Source organism: Panulirus ornatus, chromosome 5, assembly GCF_036320965.1.
Source record: "Panulirus ornatus isolate Po-2019 chromosome 5, ASM3632096v1, whole genome shotgun sequence".
NCBI classification, from domain to species: Eukaryota; Metazoa; Arthropoda; class Malacostraca; order Decapoda; family Palinuridae; genus Panulirus; species Panulirus ornatus.
The window spans coordinates 9,226,080-9,246,020 of record NC_092228.1 but is presented as its reverse complement, the minus strand read 5'-3'; the positions used below and the strand labels follow the sequence as shown (position 1 = coordinate 9,246,020).

Genomic DNA, 19,941 nt, shown 5'->3' with positions numbered 1-19,941 from the left:
CTTTAGTCCTAATAATTTCACTGACTACTTCCAGCCATCCCTTTTCTTGTTCACCCTGTTCTCCTTGTATCATTTGCTGCACCTTATATCTTCTTGACTATCCCATCGTCTTTCATGCATTCCTCATTGTCATTCCATATTATTGACTTTCATCATTGTCTTTTCTTTTGATTTAATGTTTTCTTCATTCTACATCCTTCTCGCATCTTTATTCTTTATCATTTCAATTCTTTTCCCTTACAAGACTCTGTTCTTAGCAAAAGCTATCTATCTGTCTACTTATCTATATGTCTGATGCATGCTCCCCCTGGAACTCCCTCAAAGGGGTGACCACAGCAATAGTCTCCATAACTAGTGAACTTTAGTACTGCTTCTTAGCCTTCAGTGCCTCATCGTTTACAGGCCACTGGCAGAGGGCAACTTGAGCACAGTATTTGCACTGCGTTTGCACCTTATGTTACTACTCACTACTACTACTTGATGCCCCAGTTAAAGCTTTCCTTTTACATTCGTTAATTGCTCCTAGTAACCTTGTCCCATTTACTATTAAGTCTTCTCCATTCATTCTCACATTACTATGACAGTCCACTTCTTTCCAAAACAAGAATTTTGCTCTTATTTACATTTCCTATCAATATCTTTGTATGCATATCACCAAAATGACCTCTCTTTCCATGTAACTTTTCTGATTCAGTCAAGAGAACAGCATTACAGTTGCAACTTTTTTTTCTTTTTTCACTTATGATACTAAAATGGCACCTTCACCCCATCTCATGTGATACTCTAACCATAAAGTTATTAAACTATTGTAAGGACATTACACAAGCTTTTTGCACTCCTATGTTATTTCAAATCACTCACTGATACTTTTATAGTAACACTTGCAGTATTTCCCTTATAAAAGCTATTAACAAGTGTTTTCTCATGTGTTCAATATATACAGAAAACCTTCCCAGATTGTTTCCTATGAATTTCATCACAAGACTCCTATGTGTGTCATCTCATTGTCCTCATCAATTCCATTCCCAGTTTTATGGGTTGACATACATAACACCAGTACACAAAGGAGCATCCAGAGAAATGCCAATGAGCCCAGCTTTGCAATCAAAATATATGAAAGAATGACAAAGGAACATACTAGGAACATCTTGATAGTAACAGTTAACTAAAGGAAGGCTAGCATGGATTTGTACCAGGCAAATTACACAGATACAACTTGCAGATCATGATAACATTATGTATGAAACTTCAGTGCAGGGAAAGAGGATAGACTGTTTATCTTGATTTTGCTGAAACATTTTGACAAGATAAACAAGTGGTGTTGGAGAAATTGGTGAGGCAGGACATTAAAGGAAATCTTGGAAAGTGGATTAAAAAGTTTTGAACTAGCAAAAAATTCACATAGTGGAAAATGGAACCAAGCCTGAAGAGTTAGATGTGTTCTCTTGCATACCACTGAGAATTATTTTAACCTCATCAGTCTTTGTAATCAGAATTTCAGAAACAGATAGAGTTGTAAGTGAGAGTGTAGGTGAATTTTTACAATTGACACAAGTAAAACTGGGAACAAAAGAGGATCAAGAAAAATTACAGAAAACATCCTGATGTAAACATATAGGCAGAAGAAAAGCCACTTTGTCATATGTGATGCCAAGAGTAGTTGGAGTTTTGTTGAGGAGTGATTGTCCATTCATGGTAAGTAATGAGAGGTGGAGGATGGATTCATGTCTGTCTGGAATGAAAAGGGTAACTGAAGACTTTTGTGAAGTCAGTGATGCAGTGTTGCTTAAATGCTGTTACTTGCATAGTGTCAGGGTGCTGTGATGTGAGTGTAAGGTCATCTGCATATGACAGGACCTTCAGGATTTTGTGCAAGTGGAAATGGAAGGTCACATAGGAAGAGATTAAAGAGAGAACTGCTTTTTTGGGAACTCCATTGTAAAGCTTAATGATTCAGAGATGAAGCTTTTGTGAGTGACTGTTGGTTAGCATCCAGCTGTGAAGTTGGCCATCCACATTTTGTCATTGTTTTGGAGGGTGGTGTGTGAGGATGTGTATGGAGAACTCTGTCAGGTATATGAACATAGGTCTTCTGCATTAGTGAGATACACACTAGGAACAGACAAAAAAACAAACTGTGTCACTTGCATACATCAACTCTCCAGCTCTCACGTTGAATGTATGGAAACCAGAGTCCACCTTCCACAGCCAAGCTTTTAGACTATTCCATGGTTTACCAGCTCATTGACAGCTTTTTTTTCCTTATAAATCACATCACTCCAATTTTCACTATCCCTTGTATGCCTCTCACCCTCCTGCATGATCAGGTCCCAAGCCTTCAAAGCATTTTTCACTCCATCCTTCCACCTCCTCCTGTGTTCCCCCTTTTCCTTGTTCCTTGCACTTCTGACATTTATACCCTCAAAATCGTCCTTACTCACTCATCCTCTATATGTGTCCAAACCATTTCAGCTTATCCTCTTCAGCTTTCTTTTATATGATTACTTCTTCTACTATCACAAATACTTCTTTTACTACCACACATCTCTCTTGCTATGTCATCTCTAAATAGGTTTTCTTTTCAACCCTTCTTCAGTCTTTTTTATACCTTACCTTCCATCACTTCCTGCAGATGAGTGTGAAGGTCCTATCATATGAAAATGATTGCATACTCAAATGAAGCCACCCAGACATTGTGCAAGCACAGTTAGGCAGCACTACATCACAGTTAGAACAGAATATCGAGCATCTCCACAGAAATCTTGTCACCCTTTTAACCCTAGATAGACATGGATCTATCCTGCACCCCCCTGTCATCATGAATAACCAAATGCTATGACTCAACAAAACTCCAACTATGGACATCACATATGACACATTAGTTACTCTTCTGCCCATTTATATTCAACAGGGTGCTTTCGTAATTTTTCCTGATCTCATGTTCCTCATTTTACTTATTCTTGCGTCAACTGTGAAATACCCAACTATAATCTTTCTTACATCTCAGTCTATGTCTAAGATCCCGATTTCAAAGACTGCTAAAGTAATATTCATATACGACTTCAATAGCTTTTATTCTGTTTATTGTGATGCACCTTTTGCTTCATAATCATCCAACCATATTCTTTTCTTGTATTGTTCCCCATCTGCAAAACAGTATGTAGCTAAGATTACATTAAAGAGCACTAATATGGATATCATCATGTACAATCACACAAGCACTTTGTCCTTTAGGAAAGTACATTTGTGCATTATGCAGTCTTTCTTGCTCACCATGATTTCTTTTACAAATTATGTGGAGAGTGAGATGCATAGAAAGTCTTCTAAAGTTTGAAGTATGAAATTTGTTTTAGTATCTTTAACTGGTAAACTCTAGGTTCAGATCAGAAGAGATTGAAATGTTTATAGCACTTATAATTGATATTGAATTTTGTGACTTATTCATTCATCTATAGCATACTTTTGGTTATTGTATTATGAAAAAATATGTCTTAATTCATGGCTAGTCTTGACACACTTTTTGATGAAGCTTGTATTATACTAGTGTATAGTGGAGCCAGTTTTGATGATAGGAATTATGGTATTGATTGGCTATAGACTAGGATGCTGCATTGTACTTACAAGAAATGAGGAATAATACAATTCTGCGATGGCACTTTCAAGTTTTGCCTTGTTATTTGACAACTTTCTGGTGGTTATCAGTGTGTATTTCACTGACCAGACAACTTAAGCCATCATATGGTTGGCTTCACATATGTGAGATGGCGTACAAAATGTTGTGTTTGAGGAAATCATTAGATGATCAGTTGGCAGACATCAAATAAACTGACAGAAGGAGAATTATGATAGCGGTAGTAAAAGGCCCTTAATTAATTGTAGGAAACCATAGGACAAAAAATTATTTGATTTTGAATATAGGCTGAACTAGCAGTGTTTTGACAGTTAATTACAAGGTGAAAATACCAAAGAAAAAAGAATCATTTATGTTGGAATAATTTTAACTAGATACTGGCATTAATGGTTGACCTTCAACTAGCCTCGTGTGCCTCCACGCCAGATAAGCTCGGATGGAAAGATCAAGATCAGATACCTAACTCTGCAGAAGGTAACATGTATTGTGCATGACTACTGTGCCTGAAATCTCTGCCTCAAGTCAGACTGCTATATGCTGTAGAGCAAGTCTGCTCTTGCCTGAGCTCATTTCAAACTCATCTACTTGTTTTTGTCTTGAGAGTTTATCCAGTACTCCATCTATCTTTTCATTAATATTATTGTTTGTCACCTACATGTGTACACAAATCATCTGTCAAAGGCGTTTTGTAATAATTGTTGTTGTGGTTGAAAATTTTTCACCAGAAGTATATTAGAAACTCCTTTGTGTATGTTCATATTGAAAGTTCAGATGTTCATATCTACAGTTTCTCCCCCTTTAATGAAAGCAGTTACTTAAGCTCATTTTCTTCCCCCGCAAAATTAGGTGTGGATGTGACATTTGACAGTGACATAAGTAATTATAATAGGAGACTAGTGCACTTACCCTTAGTGGCTATTAATGGGTAAAATGGTTATTACACCTCCTTTCTTGATCTCATCCTGCCCTCTAATGGCAACTGCTACTCATGCTTGAATTTAGGACTACCTCATGCTTTGCATAATAAACATGACAGCATCCAGGTGGGATGTGCTGGTATATTTGAAAAGAAATGTCTCCGCAGGCATAGTTCCCATTTATTGGACCATGAGGACCTTCAAAGATTGTTTTTAGTTATATGGATTCTGTTATTATAAAGGGAAGTTTATGAAAGCTGTCAGCTGAAATGTGTTTGCTTTGTATGTGTTAGGTGCTTCTAGAATGTCAGCTTCTTAAATTTTGCTGGACTCATCTTCATGGATGCAAAGGTTGAGCTGGTATCAAAATACCCCATGCTCCAGATATCTCTTCCAATTTTATGCTTGCATGATTCAGTCTGGTATCTCCCTCAGTCGTATTATGTAAGTATTCTTTTCTTCTTTAATACTGGCTAAAATTGTTGCACACCAGCAAATGAGATATCTTTCATCAACTCAATGTATTATTAATATGGAATGCCATATGTAGAAGTATCATCATGATGTGGCCCTCTGTTACTTTGTGCACAACCTATACCATTAAACAGCCTAATCACCAACAGAAACATTGTGTAGAAAAATGTAGAATTATGAAAACTATATCATGGTCACTGACATGTACATTATGTATGTTGTCACTGTAATGGCATATATATGGTTTGCATGTGCTTGCATGTATAAAGATGTACAACCAATGTGTTGCATCTTAGTAACACACAAAAAAATGCCTTTATTGATGCTAAATATTTGATACTTAATGCTGGAAGCACCTGATTATGTATATTTTAATGTCAAATTTCTCTCCTCTGCATTCTGTCCTGTGAGCATGAGATATTCAGTTAGATATTCTCCGGAAATATTGGCGTTAAGTTTTAATTCACTGTCTTTCTGGAGGAGAATCACTGGCTTTCTTCACCCACTGCCTTCCTCTCATCTAAGTAGCAGTATCTCACTCATTTTGGGCCCACCCTTGTCCAATCAGAAACCACCATAATGTTACTGAACCACTTGCTCCTGGCCAGTCACAGCACAAAATTTCTGTAGGTTGCACATTTTCAGACATGCCACCAGACTGGCTTTTCCCATCCCTAGGATTAGTATCCCTTCTCTTATTTTTTATGTATTATCATAGAGGTTATTATGGGAGTGTTTATACATTAGGCAGAACCATATCCTCCACTCTGCCCTGGAAACTCCATTTAATCAACAGAACAAAATCTTCATGCCAAAAGCTGGGAGTGTTCTGCAGGTGCCATAATTATTCATTTAATGAGCGGATATATAGGGGTCTTAGTCACCCCAGTATGGAGTTTTCCTCTTTATTAGACGAAGTGGAATCAGAAGCCTTCCATTGTATTAATTCTTTGGGTATCACCTCTCTTCAAGCATGCCTCTCTCTGGTGTTGCTACTTTTCCACCATTCTGCAAGTATTATCTTGGTACTACTTCCATGAGCTAGCTGTATGTGTCCTTGCCACCAAGGTATGGACTTGGGACTCACATTTGGCTGCTGCTTCTTCTTGTTTCTTTGTCAAAACCAGCCACATGAAGGTTGATCTTTGATATCCAAGGTCATGCAATGTTGGAAATTAAATGTTTGAGGGCAATATATAGTGTAGGGGTTGATTAAATACAAAATGATGGGGTGACAGAGAGATGTGCTTGTAAGGGGAGTATGTATGAGAGAGCTGAAGAAGGCTTACTGAATTGGTTTGTACTTAGATGAGTGAGGAGAGAAGGGGTACATGCTAGAAGTGGTGGGGACAAGGAAAAGAGGAAAACCAAAAGAAGGTTCATTGGGAGTACATAGGAAGAACAGATGCTAGGATACTTGGTGGTTGACAACAAAGTTATCTGTTTTGAAAATATTTATTTATTTATTTTGCTTTGTCGCTGTCTCCCGCATTAGCGAGGTAGCGAGCAAGGAAACAGACGAAAGAATGGCCCAACCCACCCACATACACATGTATATACATACACGTCCACACACAGCACATATACGTACCCATACATCTCAATGCATGCACACACAGACACACACACACACATATTTATTTATTTTTACTTTTACTTTGTCGCTGTCTCCCGCGTTTGCGAGGTAGCGCAAGGAAACAGATGAAAGAAATGGCCCAACCCACCCACATACACATGTATATACACACACGTCCACACACGCAAATATACATACCTATACATCTCAATGTACACATATATATATACACACACACAGACACATACATATATACCCATGCACACAATTCACACTGTCTGCCTTTATTCATTCCCATCGCCACCCAGCCACACATGGAATACCATCCCCCTTCCCCCTCATGTGTGTGGGGTAGCGCTAGGAAAAGACAACAAAGGCCTCATTCGTTCACACTCAGTCTCTAGCTGTCATGCAATAGTGCCCGAAACCACAGATCCCTTTCCACATCCAGGCCCCACACAGCTTTCCATGGTTTACCCCAGACGCTTCACATGCCCTGATTCAATCCACTGACAGCATGTCAACCCCGGTATACCACATCGATCCAATTCACTCTATTCCTTGCCCTCCTTTCACCCTCCTGCATGTTCAGGCCCCGATCACTCAAAATCTTTTTCACTCCATCTTTCCACCTCCAATTTGGTCTCCCACTTCTCCTCGTTCCCTCCACCTCCGACATATATATCCTCTTGGTAGTAAAAGCTTTACGGAAGATGAAAGCCGGCAAGGCAGCAGGTTTGGATGGTATTGCAGTGGAATTTATTAAAAAAGGGGGTGACTGTATTGTTGACTGGTTGGTAAGGTTACTTAATGTATGTATGACTCATGGTGAGGTGCCTGAGGATTGGCAGAATGCATGCATAGTGCCATTGTACAAAGGCAAAGGGGATAAGAGTGAGTGCTCAAATTACAGAGGTATAAGTTTGTTGAGTATTCCTGGTAAATTATATGGGATGGTATTGATTGAGAGGGTGAAGGCATGTACAGAGCATCAGATTGGGGAAGAGCAGTGTGGTTTCAGAAGTGGTAGAGGATGTGTGGATCAGGTGTTTGCTTTGAAGAATGTATGTGAGAAATACTTAGAAAAGCAAATGGATTTGTATGTAGCATTTATGGATCTGGAGAAGGCATATGATAGAGTTGATAGAGATGCTCTGTGGAAGGTATTAAGAATATATGGTGTGGGAGGCAAGTTGTTAGAAGCAGTGAAAAGTTTTTATCGAGGATGTAAGGCATGTGTACGTGTAGGAAGAGAGGAAAGTGATTGGTTCTCAGTGAATGTAGGTTTGCGGCAGGGGTGTGTGATGTCTCCATGGTTGTTTAATTTGTTTATGGATGGGGTTGTTAGGGAGGTGAATGCAAGAGTTTTGGAAAGAGGGGCAAGGATGAGGTCTGTTGGGGATGAGAGAGCTTGGGAAGTGAGTCAGTTGTTGTTCGCTGATGATACAGCGCTGGTGGCTGATTCATGTGAGAAACTGCTGAAGCTGGTGACTGAGTTTGGTAAAGTGTGTGAAAGAAGAAAGTTAAGAGTAAATGTGAATAAGAGCAAGGTTATTAGGTACAGTAGGGTTGAGGGTCAAGTCAATTGGGAGGTGAGTTTGAATGGAGAAAAACAGGAGGAAGTGAAGTGTTTTAGATATCTGGGAGTGGATCTGGCAGCGGATGGAAACATGGAAGCGGAAGTGGATCATAGGGTGGGGGAGGGGGCGAAAATTCTGGGAGCCTTGAAGAATGTGTGGAAGTCGAGAACATTATCTCGGAAAGCAAAAATGGGTATGTTTGAAGGAATAGTGGTTCCAACAATGTTGTATGGTTGTGAGGCGTGGACTATGGATAGAGTTGTGCGCAGGAGGATGGATGTGCTGGAAATGTTTGAGGACAATGTGTGGTGTGAGGTGGTTTGATCGAGTAAGTAACGTAAGGGTAAGAGAGATGTGTGGAAATAAAAAGAGCGTGGTTGAGAGAGCAGAAGAGGGTGTTTTGAAGTGGTTTGGTCACATGGAGAGAATGAGTGAGGAAAGATTGACCAAGAGGATATATGTGTCGGAGGTGGAGGGAACGAGGAGAAGAGGGAGACCAAATTGGAGGTGGAAAGATGGAGTGAAAAAGATTTTGTGTGATCGGGGCCTGAACATGCAGGAGGGTGAAAGGAGGGCAAGGAATAGAGTGAATTGGAGCGATGTGGTATACCGGGGTTGACGTGCTGTCAGTGGATTGAATCAAGGCATGTGAAGCGTCTGGCGTAAACCATGGAAAGCTGTGTAGGTATGTATATTTGCGTGTGTGGACGTATGTATATACATGTGTATGGGGGTGGGTTGGGCCATTTCTTTCGTCTGTTTCCTTGCGCTACCTCGCAAACACGGGAGACCGACAAAGCCAAAAAATATATATATATATATATATATATATATATATATATATATATATATATATATATATATATATATTTCTTTCTTTTTTCTTTCAAACTATTCGCCATTTCCCGCATTAGCGAGGTAGCGTTAAGAACAGAGGACTGGGCCTTGAGGGAATACCCTCACCTAGCCCAATTCTCTGTTCCTTCTTTTGGGGGGGGGGGGAAAAGAAAAAAAAAAAAAAAATTGTTTATGGATGGGGTTGTTAGGGAGGTGAATGCAAGAGTTTTGGAAAGAGGGGCAAGTATGCAGTCTGTTGGGGATGAGAGAGCTTGGGAAGTGAGTCAGTTGTTGTTCGCTGATGATACAGTGCTGGTGGCTGATTCATGTGAGAAACTGCAGAAGCTGGTGACTGAGTTTGGTAAAGTGTGTGAAAGAAGAAAGTTAAGAGTAAATGTGAATAAGAGCAAGGTTATTAGGTACAGTAGGGTTGAGGGTCAAGTCAATTTGGAGGTAAGTTTGAATGGAGAAAACTGGAGGAAGTGAAGTGTTTTAGATATCTGGGATTGGATTTGGCAGCGGATGGAACCATGGAAGCGGAAGTGAATCATAGGATGGGGGAGGGGGCGAAAATCCTGGGAGCCTTGAAGAATGTGTGGAAGTCGAGAACATTATCTCAGAAAGCAAAAATGGGTATGTTTGAAGGAATAGTCGTTCCAACAATGTTGTATGGTTGCGAGGCGTGGGCTATGGATAGAGTAGTGCACAGGAGGGTGGATGTGCTGGAAATGAGATATTTGAGGATAATATGTGGTGTGAGGTGGTTTGATCGAGTAAGTAACGTAAGGGTAAGAGAGATGTGTGGAAATAAAAAGAGTGTGGTTGAGAGAGCAGAAGAGGGTGTTTTGAAATGGTTTGGGCACATGGAGAGAATGAGTGAGGAAAGATTGACCAAGAGGATATATGTGTCGGAGGTGGAGGGAACGAGGAGAAGTGGGAGACCAAATTGGAGGTGGAAAGATGGAGTGAAAAAGATTTTGAGTGATCGGGGCCTGAACATGCAGTAGGGTGAAAGGCAGGCATGGAATAGAGTGAATTGGATCGATGTGGTATACCGGGGTCGACATGCTGTCAATGGATTGAATCAGGGCATGTGAAGCGTCTGGGGTAAACCATGGAAAGTTGTGTGGGGCCTGGATGTGGAAAGGGAGCTGTGGTTTCGGGCATTATTACATGACAGCTAGACTGAGTGTGAACGAATGTGGCCTTTGTTGTCTTTTCCTCGCACTACCTCATGCTAGGGGAGGGGGTTGTCATTTCATGTGTGGCGGGGTGGCAACAGGAATGAATAAAGGCATCGAGTATGAATTATGTACATGTGTATATATGTATATGTCTGTATATGTATACATAAAAATATATAGGTATGTACATAAGGCATCAAGTATGAATTATGTATATGTGTATATATGTATATGTCTGTATATGTATACATAAAAATATATAGGTATGTATATGTGCGTGTGTGCGTGTATATACATGTGTATGTGGGTGGGTTGGGCCATTGTTTCGTCTGTTTCCTTGCACTACCTCACTAACGCGGGAGACAGCGACAAAGTGTAATAGATGAATATAAATGAATAAATAATATGTCAAGTAAGTAATGAAAGGGCAAGAAATTTTTGTTGAAATAAAGAGTGTGGCTGAGAGAGCTGAAGAGGGATTTTAGGAATGGTTTGGACATATGTAGAGAATGAGTGGGGCAAGATTGGCAAAGATGAATATGTGTCAGAAGTGGAGGAAACAAGGAGAGCTGGAAGACCAAATTGGAGATGGAAGCATGGAATGAAAAAGACTTGCATTGATTAGAGTGAGTTGGAACAATATGGTATACTGGGTTCAACGTGCTGTCAGTGGACTGAACCAGGGCATGTGAAACATCTGGGGCAAATCAAGGAAAGGTCAGTGGGGCCTAGAGGTGGATAGGAAGCTGGTTTTGGTGCATTACACATGACAGCTCATGTGTGGATGTGACCTTTCTTTGTTTTCTTAGTGATACTTTATTGACATGGAGTGGTGATCGTGTGTGGGGGAAAAGAAAAGAATATCTGTGTTGTATCTTCTTATCTTTCATACATTTGTGCTGTTTCCTGTGGGCTGGATGGCATTAAGAATGGATGAAGGTGAGTAAGTAAGAATATTTACATGTGTATATATGTATTTGCATGTTCATATCAACATATACATACATATACATGTACATAGATATATACATATATTCATATGTACATATTCATGCTTTTTTGCCTTTATCCATTCCTGGTGCTACCCTACCCTACAGGATGCAGCATCGTTTCCCCATGCTTTAATGAGGTAGCCCCAGGAAAACAGGTAAAAAGGCCACGTATGTTCACACTCAGTCCCTAGCTGTCACATTTAATGCACTGAAACCACAGCTACCCATCCACATCCAGGCCCCACAGACCTTTTCAAGGATTACCCCACGGGATAAAAGGAAGAAGAATACTACCTATATATCGATGTTGTAATAGGTGGCAGAGAGGGGTGGAAGTGGGGTTTTGGAAATGATCCTCTCTTGTATTGTCACTTTCTACAGGGAGGAACTGAATAAGAATCCAGGCAAGGATTTTCTCTCAAAGGCTTAATCATCTGCTCCTGACATCATTGTGCTAAGGCAAAAAGGCAAGCATGTACAAAACTTGCATACATATAATCATTGCTTATGCCAGATACTCATTTATTAATCTGGCCTAAATGTGAGGATCAATACCTTGTTTTGCTGTATGTAATCTGATTTGTGTTAGACGTGAACACACATCTTTGTCAATGTTTTTTAAAAATGGTAAATAATTTTCTTCATACATGCATCCTCATTTTTCCTGTTTGCTTTTGGAAAGTATAGAAGATATCACTGGAAGTAGCAAGTCCCAGGCCAGTTAATCATCTTAGGGAACTTAAGTTCCTGAGAATATATTCTTCATCATTCTTTTAGTGGTTTTGATAACCAGTTTATCTTTTAAGACAGTTCTGATTATTGAGAAGAAAAAATCAGTAAATTAAGATAATGCATGATGATATTTCCCATCCTTTTCCAATCACTTGGTGTATTATATAATATCAGGTTGAGATTTTAATCATTAATTTCCTTTACAGACAAGACGAACTTCAACTGATACACAAGACTCTTTTTCTATGATGAAACGCTCAAATAGTATCACCCAGCAACTTAAGTGAGTAACATTTATTTATTCACTTATTCATTTATTTATGTGTTTATAGACATATATAATTACTCCATGACTTCTTTCTAAGAAAGTCTTAGCTTTACCCAGGACACCTTTTCTGACTTTTCTGTTGCACAAGGTTGTGCCAATTCTAGTAGCAAGGAAATGTGGACTCCTTTGAAGTGAGATGTTCTTTGACGAGATTGTATTTCCAATGATACAGCCTTACTAAAGGTGACTTTTCATTCACAGTGTGACCTCATGCATATAGAATCAGGCAGCACCAGTGAGTAGCATTTACATGAGTAATTGCCTATTTGTACAGTAAAGAGAGTTCTACACTTATGTGGCTCAATCTCCCAAACTTTCTCCTCCATCATGTAGAATTTTAAGCATATGTATAATGCCAGCATTTATAGTTCCATCTTTCAGTTTATTCCAAGTCTTTATGACTCTTACATCACAAGAGTATTTCTTCATATCCTTTGTAACAAGCCTCCAACTTATTATCTTATTATGACCTCTGGTGACTTGTTGCATCTCTTGAAGAACTATTCATTGCCAGTGTCGTCCATCTGATTTTAAATCTTGAATCAGGTTACCCTTATATTTTCTCTCCTTCTTGATGATCAGATTTGTATCCCTCAGCCTCTCATTGTAAAATCGGCTATCATAATTCAAATACTGTTTTACTTTCCTTAGTTTGGACTCTTATCTAAACCCTTGTTTCCATGTATTTTTTTTAAATGCAGTGACCAGACATAGAGATATGTTTTAGTTATGGTGCAATATATTTTGTTAATATTTTAACAAACATTTCCTTATCTATAAAGTCCTAATGTTTGCCAGCAGAAAGTTTGCTTCTTTAACCATTCTCCTAATTTGGAGCTATAGCAACATACAGATCCCTGTAGCTTAATTCTTGTTCAGTGTTCATTGCACCAAAGTCTTATTTCACTTTGTTGCTTTTTCAGTACTTTGTATTTACTGCGATTGAATTCCAGCCATTTATGAGACCATCTTTGAGTTTGTGTAGATTCCCTTGTAAAATGATGCAGTCATCATTATTCTTTGCATCTTATAAGGCATGCCATCATTCTGCAAACATGTTCAAGTGTTCAGTCCATTTGGTAAGTTAATATATACAGTGTCAAGAAGAGATATAATTTCAGAAACTATGCTAACCCCAACAATTCACTGGTAATGTACATTGGTGAATGGAGTTCAGCAGCTAGGAACCATGGCATAATGGTGATGTTCTTAGAAGGTTTCAATGAAGGAGTAGGAACATGGTTACCTCGGACCTCAGATATTGAGGAATGTTAAGAAAGAGGGAGGCATGCTTTGATAAAATATGTCAAAAAGCAGAGGAGCTTAATGCAGTGCTGATGCAGAAATATAAACCACCATTTGCCAGGTTTAAGAGAGTGAGGATGAAAATAGCAGGATAAGGAGGACCAAAGAAATCTTGAAAGAGTGTTGTGTACAAGACCAGAAAGAATTCAAAATTTTTCCATAAATTCATCAGGAATAAACTGTCAGCTCAGGAGCAGCAGATCAGGGTAAAGGATTCAGAAGAAAGAGTTGTAGAGGATGATGTAAGGATGTATGAGGAACTGAATAACAAATTCAAATGTTTTTTTGATGGAAGACACTGTAGCCCAAATAACAATAAGATGGAAAGTGAAGGAGGATTTAGAAAACTTATAGATATCAGGGAAGGACATTAGTAAAACATTAGAAGGTCTTGATCCATACCAGGGCCTTGGTCCTGATAAAATTTCACTGTATGTACTGAAGATGTTTGCAGATACTGTAGACAAGGCCAGACCTCTTGAAATACTGTTAAGGATACTGCTGGAGGGAAGCAGTGTCAAGGGCATAGAAGAGGGCAAACTTCATGCCCATCCATAGGAAAGGAGAAGGGAACAAGGACTGAACTATAGGCTTACTCACCGATAAGTATGGTCTGCATGGTTCTGGAAAAGATAGTCAGAAAACAAATGAATGACTTTCAACTAAGGGGAAATTACAGTAGTGAGAGACAGCACAGGTTTTGGGAAAGGAAGTCATATGTAATGAACCTCATTGTGTTCTGCTTATGAGTGAGATCTGTCTTGGATAAAGGGTAAGGATGTGGGAATTGTTTGTGTTTGGACTGCTTGGAAGCTTTTAATGCTGTACTGCATGGGATGCTAATAAGAAGTTTGATCACCAGGCAGGAATAAGACTACTTTATTAGATAGAAGATTATGTTAGCGGATGGGAACAAAAGATTCATGTCAGACAAACCATTTCAAAATGGGTTTAGATCACCAATGGGGTGCTACAGGATTCTGATCTGGGACCAGTATTCTTTTTCATTTATGTAAATGACTTGCCAAAATGTATGGACTTCCACCTGAATATGTTTGTAGATGATGCAAAGGTCAAGAGGGAAGTGATATATGTGGAGGACTGCATCAACTCACAAGGGGACCTTGACAGTCCCGAAGGTTGGTCTGATACATAATGGATGAAGTTCAGCTCAAGTAAATGTAAAGTAATGAGGATGGGTCACAGCAAAACAAGGCCTCCATCATCTGGCAAGTAATAAGCAGCAAGAATGTGTACGTGATAAAGATTTGGTATCCAACATCATCTGTAATTTGTCAAAGAGTCCTATCATAGTAGAATACTTAAGAAGACCAGCTGCTTGCTGGCAAATGTTAGAAATGCATTCACATTAATGGATAAAGAAATATTCAGCAAGCTCTTCACAGCCTATGTAAGGCTGAAACTGGAATGTGCTTCCGAAGTTTCTTCACGAAACGTAAAGAAAAGGAGCACAAAGAACTACCAAAGAAGGTTCATAGTTGGCACCATGAATATGGAAACCAGTTTACTGGGAAAGGCTAAAGACCTTAGAATTGCCCCCTGTGAGTGACAGAAGAGTGAGAGGTGACATGATCATAAACTTTAAAAGAAATGTAAAAAGTACCTTTACAATATGTGTTGAATGGATGGAATAGATTGATTGAGGAAGAAAGCAGAGGCTTAGAGCAACTGATAAATAAGTATTAAAGTACCGTTTGTATCTTGAATGTGAATAACTGTTTTCTTTCTTTTTTCTTTTTCTAGCAACAAGACGAGTTCAGCAGATTTACTTGGGTTAAATCTTAACTTTGGGACAAGTGAGAGTAGCTCAAAAGGACTTTTAGCAACAACTGCTGGAGTTGACCTATCACTCAATCGACCAGTGTCTCCAGTATCTAAAGGTAGGTTTAATAGATAGTTATCTATACAGTTTTGCTTTGTGTATGTTAAGTTATTTTTCTACATAATCATACTGACCTGCCTTTAGTGATTTTTTGGTAGGCATTTTGGGTACATTGCAAGTTCATCTTCCATCCATATTCAGCACATGACTTAAACATATAATTTGTGATCTAAAATTCCATTAGACTGTGAACCACCCTAAACATAATTCACAGAGCATATCTTCTATTCTAAAGTTTGTTCCTGCTTTTCATATCTTTTTCTGGATGAGACTGATTCTGTTGAGTCACTTGAGTGACAGATGCAACTGGTCACCCACAAGTTAAGATTTGCTATTTTTATAACAACCATTCATTCATCAAACAGCCAATATGAAAAGAACTCCCCTGTTTTTTTTAAGCTTAGATAGCATGAGCAACTGAAGCCTTGATTGGGGCCATCTCATATATATATGTATATATCCTAGCCTGAGCTAGGTACCCATTTCATTGACCTACCCCTAGAGGTGGATGAACAACTGAGTTGACTGTGGACCAACTGCCTCAACTATGATTCAAACATTTTCGCTTAACCTTGGGTGGCCCATTGTTGTTATTGTTGCAGTTGTTGTTAGTTGAAGATTTTCTTCCCACCATATGTAAGTTGTACAACATAATGGCACTCATCACAAGTACACAAGTGATTTCTCATGGTTTATGAACTTACCCAGTGCTCATGATTGCTATTGCAGTACAGTACAAATACTAAATCCCTATCTGTCAGCTACATCAGCTATACCATTAGAAATTTTTCAGCTACATCAGTTGAGCATTAAGGGGTTATTATTGAAATTCATAGTGTTCCAGATGTTGGCCACATAAAATCATGTTAGATATGTAGCTGATAGCTAAATCTTGTGTTGTGACTGAAGATATGAATGATACAGAATTGCTATGACTGATATCAAGTCTTATATGGAATTATGCAGTAAAATAGTTTATCTACCAATTGTAAATGCTGCTTTATATATATCAAAGTACATTAAAACTTATGTTATCCAAAATTCCTGGGGGAATCAGCTGTTCCAGATGAAAAAAAAATTGGTTATTGGAGGGTTTTTAACGTATTAGATAGTGCAGAATTTGTGGTATTTTAAAATATTTAACATATTTGTAAATATTTTATAAAGAGGACTTATTGCTATATGGAAGCAAGTAAGCAAATGAAGTCGAAGTCCTTTATAGGTGGACCTTAGACTCAACCTAGCTAGCATCATGCACAACTCCATCTTCTTTTCGAGGCTTAAAACATTCTTCTGGTGTGTTGTGCAAGACGTATATGGCTTCATGATTTCAAGCAGCTGTTAGGCAATTTGTGACAATGCTTGAAAGTGGCCATTGTCCAAAATAGTAGACCAGGATGCATGACATACACAATACACACCACTGTGCCAGAAACAACATGGGAGGTAGTAAACGATCACCAGCAACACCAAATGTCTGGTGGTGAATACACTAATTGTTGCAGTGCAGTACACACACACAATTTGAAATATGCTTAAGTATCTTTTTTAATTCTCTTTTACTACAAGGTTGCTGACTGAAATTAAAAGATATATATACTTTTGAATATTTCATTGGTTTGAATGATGGATAACAGTCGTTTTATCATGTTAGTTTGAAGATATAGTAAGTGTGACCCATAGGATGCTGTGTGTTTTTTGCAGTCTTATTGTGATTTGCTCTAAATTTTCTTAAGATTGATATATTGTGGTACATTTGTATTTTGAGGGACTTCAACAAAAAGTTTATTCCAAAATTTAAGTATCTCATTTTCTGCTAGAAACTCTGGGTGTGTATTTATCTTACTCAAAGAAGGTAATCTTTAAAGTCTAGATTCTCACACCTAATCTTTAAATGTATTTCACTGTCATTTCTTCCTGACCCCAAATTTATAAAGAACAGAGTACTCATAAGATGCTTCACAGCTACATTACCCACAAAGTTAAACTGTAAAATATTCAGAACCTTCCACTCTCATTTATGATGAGATCGGAAAGCTGTATGGCTTCTAAGATATAAGAATCCTCATAATCTATGGAGTTTAATGAAATATTCTTCAGGTGCATCATCCCCTGCGACGTCAGTTACATCAGTCACATCACCTGTGTTGGCTCCACCTCCTCGAGCTGATAGATATGCTGGTCAGTACTACTACTTAGAACATGTTATGTTATATAGTATAAGATAAAAAGGCTAGGCATAGTAATATTACACTGATTCTTTTGTTTTTATGGGTATTGTCCTTGACAAGGATGATAATCATTATTGAGTAGTTTTGTGGTGTTGCATTGAAAACTACATTTCATTCTTTCACAATTGTGTATTAATCATCATGCTTGTAGAAAGATCGCCTTCTAAGGAAACTATTAAGGAATTGCTAAAAAAAAACCCTGAAGTGTTTAATGTTTAGTGTTAATGAATCCTTCTTTTAAGAAATGTGTGGATTTTGATTAAAACTGCTCTTGTATAGCACATTGCTTCAGTTCACTCAATCTTTTGCTTGCCTTTCTTCCCCCTGCATGTTCAGGCCATGAGTACTCAAAATTATTTTTCCCTCCATCCTTCCTTCTCCAATTTGGTCTCCCCCATCTCCTTGTCCTCTCCACTTCTGACACACTTATGACTGCTAGAGAGTGGATGTGAGGGAATGAACCCTTTTCTTCTACTCTTAGCACTACTTCACGAATGTGAGAAACAGCAGACAAGGAAAGGTCCATGGGGCCTGGACGTGGGTAGGGAGCTGTGGTTTCAGTGCATTACAATGACAGCTAGAGACTGAGTGTGAACAAATTGGCCTTTTTTGTCTCTTTTCCTGGTGCTACCTTGCTGACGCCTTAGAAAAGGGAATTATGCTTTTCTGACCTCAAATTATCTTAGAAAGGACCCCTTCAAATGAAAATCCATTTTCTTTTGTCTATTAGCCACAAGTAGAGAATTTTTAAAACCTTCCACAAACAATTTAGCATTTGTGCTTTTAAAGTTAGTTTATATATAAGATTTATTTGAATAACACAGCCTATTTCCATTGCACTAATCCAGCATACTGCCACCAATAAATTCATCACATTCAGGATAGCTGGGTAAATCAGTTAGGAACCATATTGGCAACTTATGTCTCTCTTAAACACACTTGGCATGAGGTAAGGATGTGTTTCATTGAATTCATAGGAATTATGCTCTTGAACCTCCCAAGAATTTAGGAATAGAAGATGATGATAGACAATGATTTACCATGATTAAGACTAAATCATAAGGGAGATGCATTTGATTTTTTTTTTTTAAGACTATGTAAAAGAATAAATGATCAAATGAACTAAATGTTTTTATTTTCATTATTTAATAATCCTGCTTGCATAGGCTCATCAAAAGGTTAGTAAAGTGATGGCTGTTACCAGATAGTCTAATAGGACTAGATTTAGTTGAAATATATTACTTGTGAGTCAATTGTTGTTTGCCGATGATACAGCACTAGTGGCTGATTTGAGTGAGGAACTGTAGAAGTTGGTAACTGAGTTTGGAAAAGTGTGTGAAAGGAGAAAGTTGAGAGTAAATGTGCAAAAGAGCGAGGTTATTAGGTTCAGCAGGGTTGAGGGACAAGTTAGTTCGGATGTAAGTTTGAATGGAGAAAAATTGGAGGAAGTGAAGAGTTTTAGATATCTGGGATTGGACTTGGCAGAGAATGGAAATATGGAAGCAGAAGTGGGTCATGGGATGGGGGAGGGGGTGAAGATTCTCGGAGCGATGAAGAATGTGTGGAAAGAGAGAATGTTATCTCGGAGAGCAAAAATGGGTATGTATGAAGAAATAGTAGTTCCAACAATATTATAGTAAAAGCTTTGCGGTTTGGATGGTATTGCAGTGAAATTTATTAAAAAAGGGGGTGACTGTATTATTGACTGGTTGGTAAGGTTATTTAATGTATGTATGACTCATGGTGAGGTGCCTGAGGATTGGCGGAATGCGTGCATAGTGCCCATTGTACAAAGGCAAAGGGGATAAGAGTGAGTGCTCAAATTTCAGAGGTATAAGTTTGTTGAGTATTCCTGGTAAATTATATGGGAGGGTATTGATTGAGAGGGTGAAGGCATGTACATAGCATCAGATTGGGGAAGAGCAGTGTGGTTTCAGAAGTGGTAGAGGATGTGTGGATCAGGTGTTTGCTTTGAAGAATGTATGTGAGAAATACTTAGAAAAGCAAATGGATATGTATGTAGCATTTATGGATCTGGAGAAGGCATATGATAGAGTTGATAGAGATGCTCTGTGGAAGGTATTAAGAATATATGGTGTGGGAGGCAAGTTGTTAGAAGGCGTGAAAAGTTTTTATCGAGGATGTAAGGCATGTGTACGTGTAGGAAGAGAGGAAAGTGATTGGTTCTCAGTGAATGTAGGTTTGTGGCAGGGGTGTGTGATGTCTCCATGGTTGTTTGATTTGTTTATGG

At 38.5% G+C, this 19,941-nt stretch overlaps 1 protein-coding gene across 8 annotated transcripts in view; it reads left to right on the top strand.

Annotated features, from left to right (window-relative positions):
- The window catches only part of LOC139748206 (F-BAR domain only protein 2), a 138,001-nt gene that overhangs the window by 91,177 nt on the left and 26,883 nt on the right, over window positions 1-19,941 (top strand). For 6 of the 8 annotated variants that reach the window (XM_071661094.1, XM_071661057.1, XM_071661040.1 and 3 more), the window contains 4 exons: window positions 4,037-4,105; window positions 12,130-12,206; window positions 15,321-15,457; window positions 17,560-17,640. In XM_071661094.1, the coding sequence (XP_071517195.1) occupies window positions 4,037-4,105; window positions 12,130-12,206; window positions 15,321-15,457; window positions 17,560-17,640 (364 nt within the window). The remainder of the gene's footprint in view (window positions 1-4,036; window positions 4,106-12,129; window positions 12,207-15,320; window positions 15,458-17,559; window positions 17,641-19,941) is intronic. The other 2 variants (XM_071661076.1, XM_071661066.1) reach the window with 1 other exon arrangement.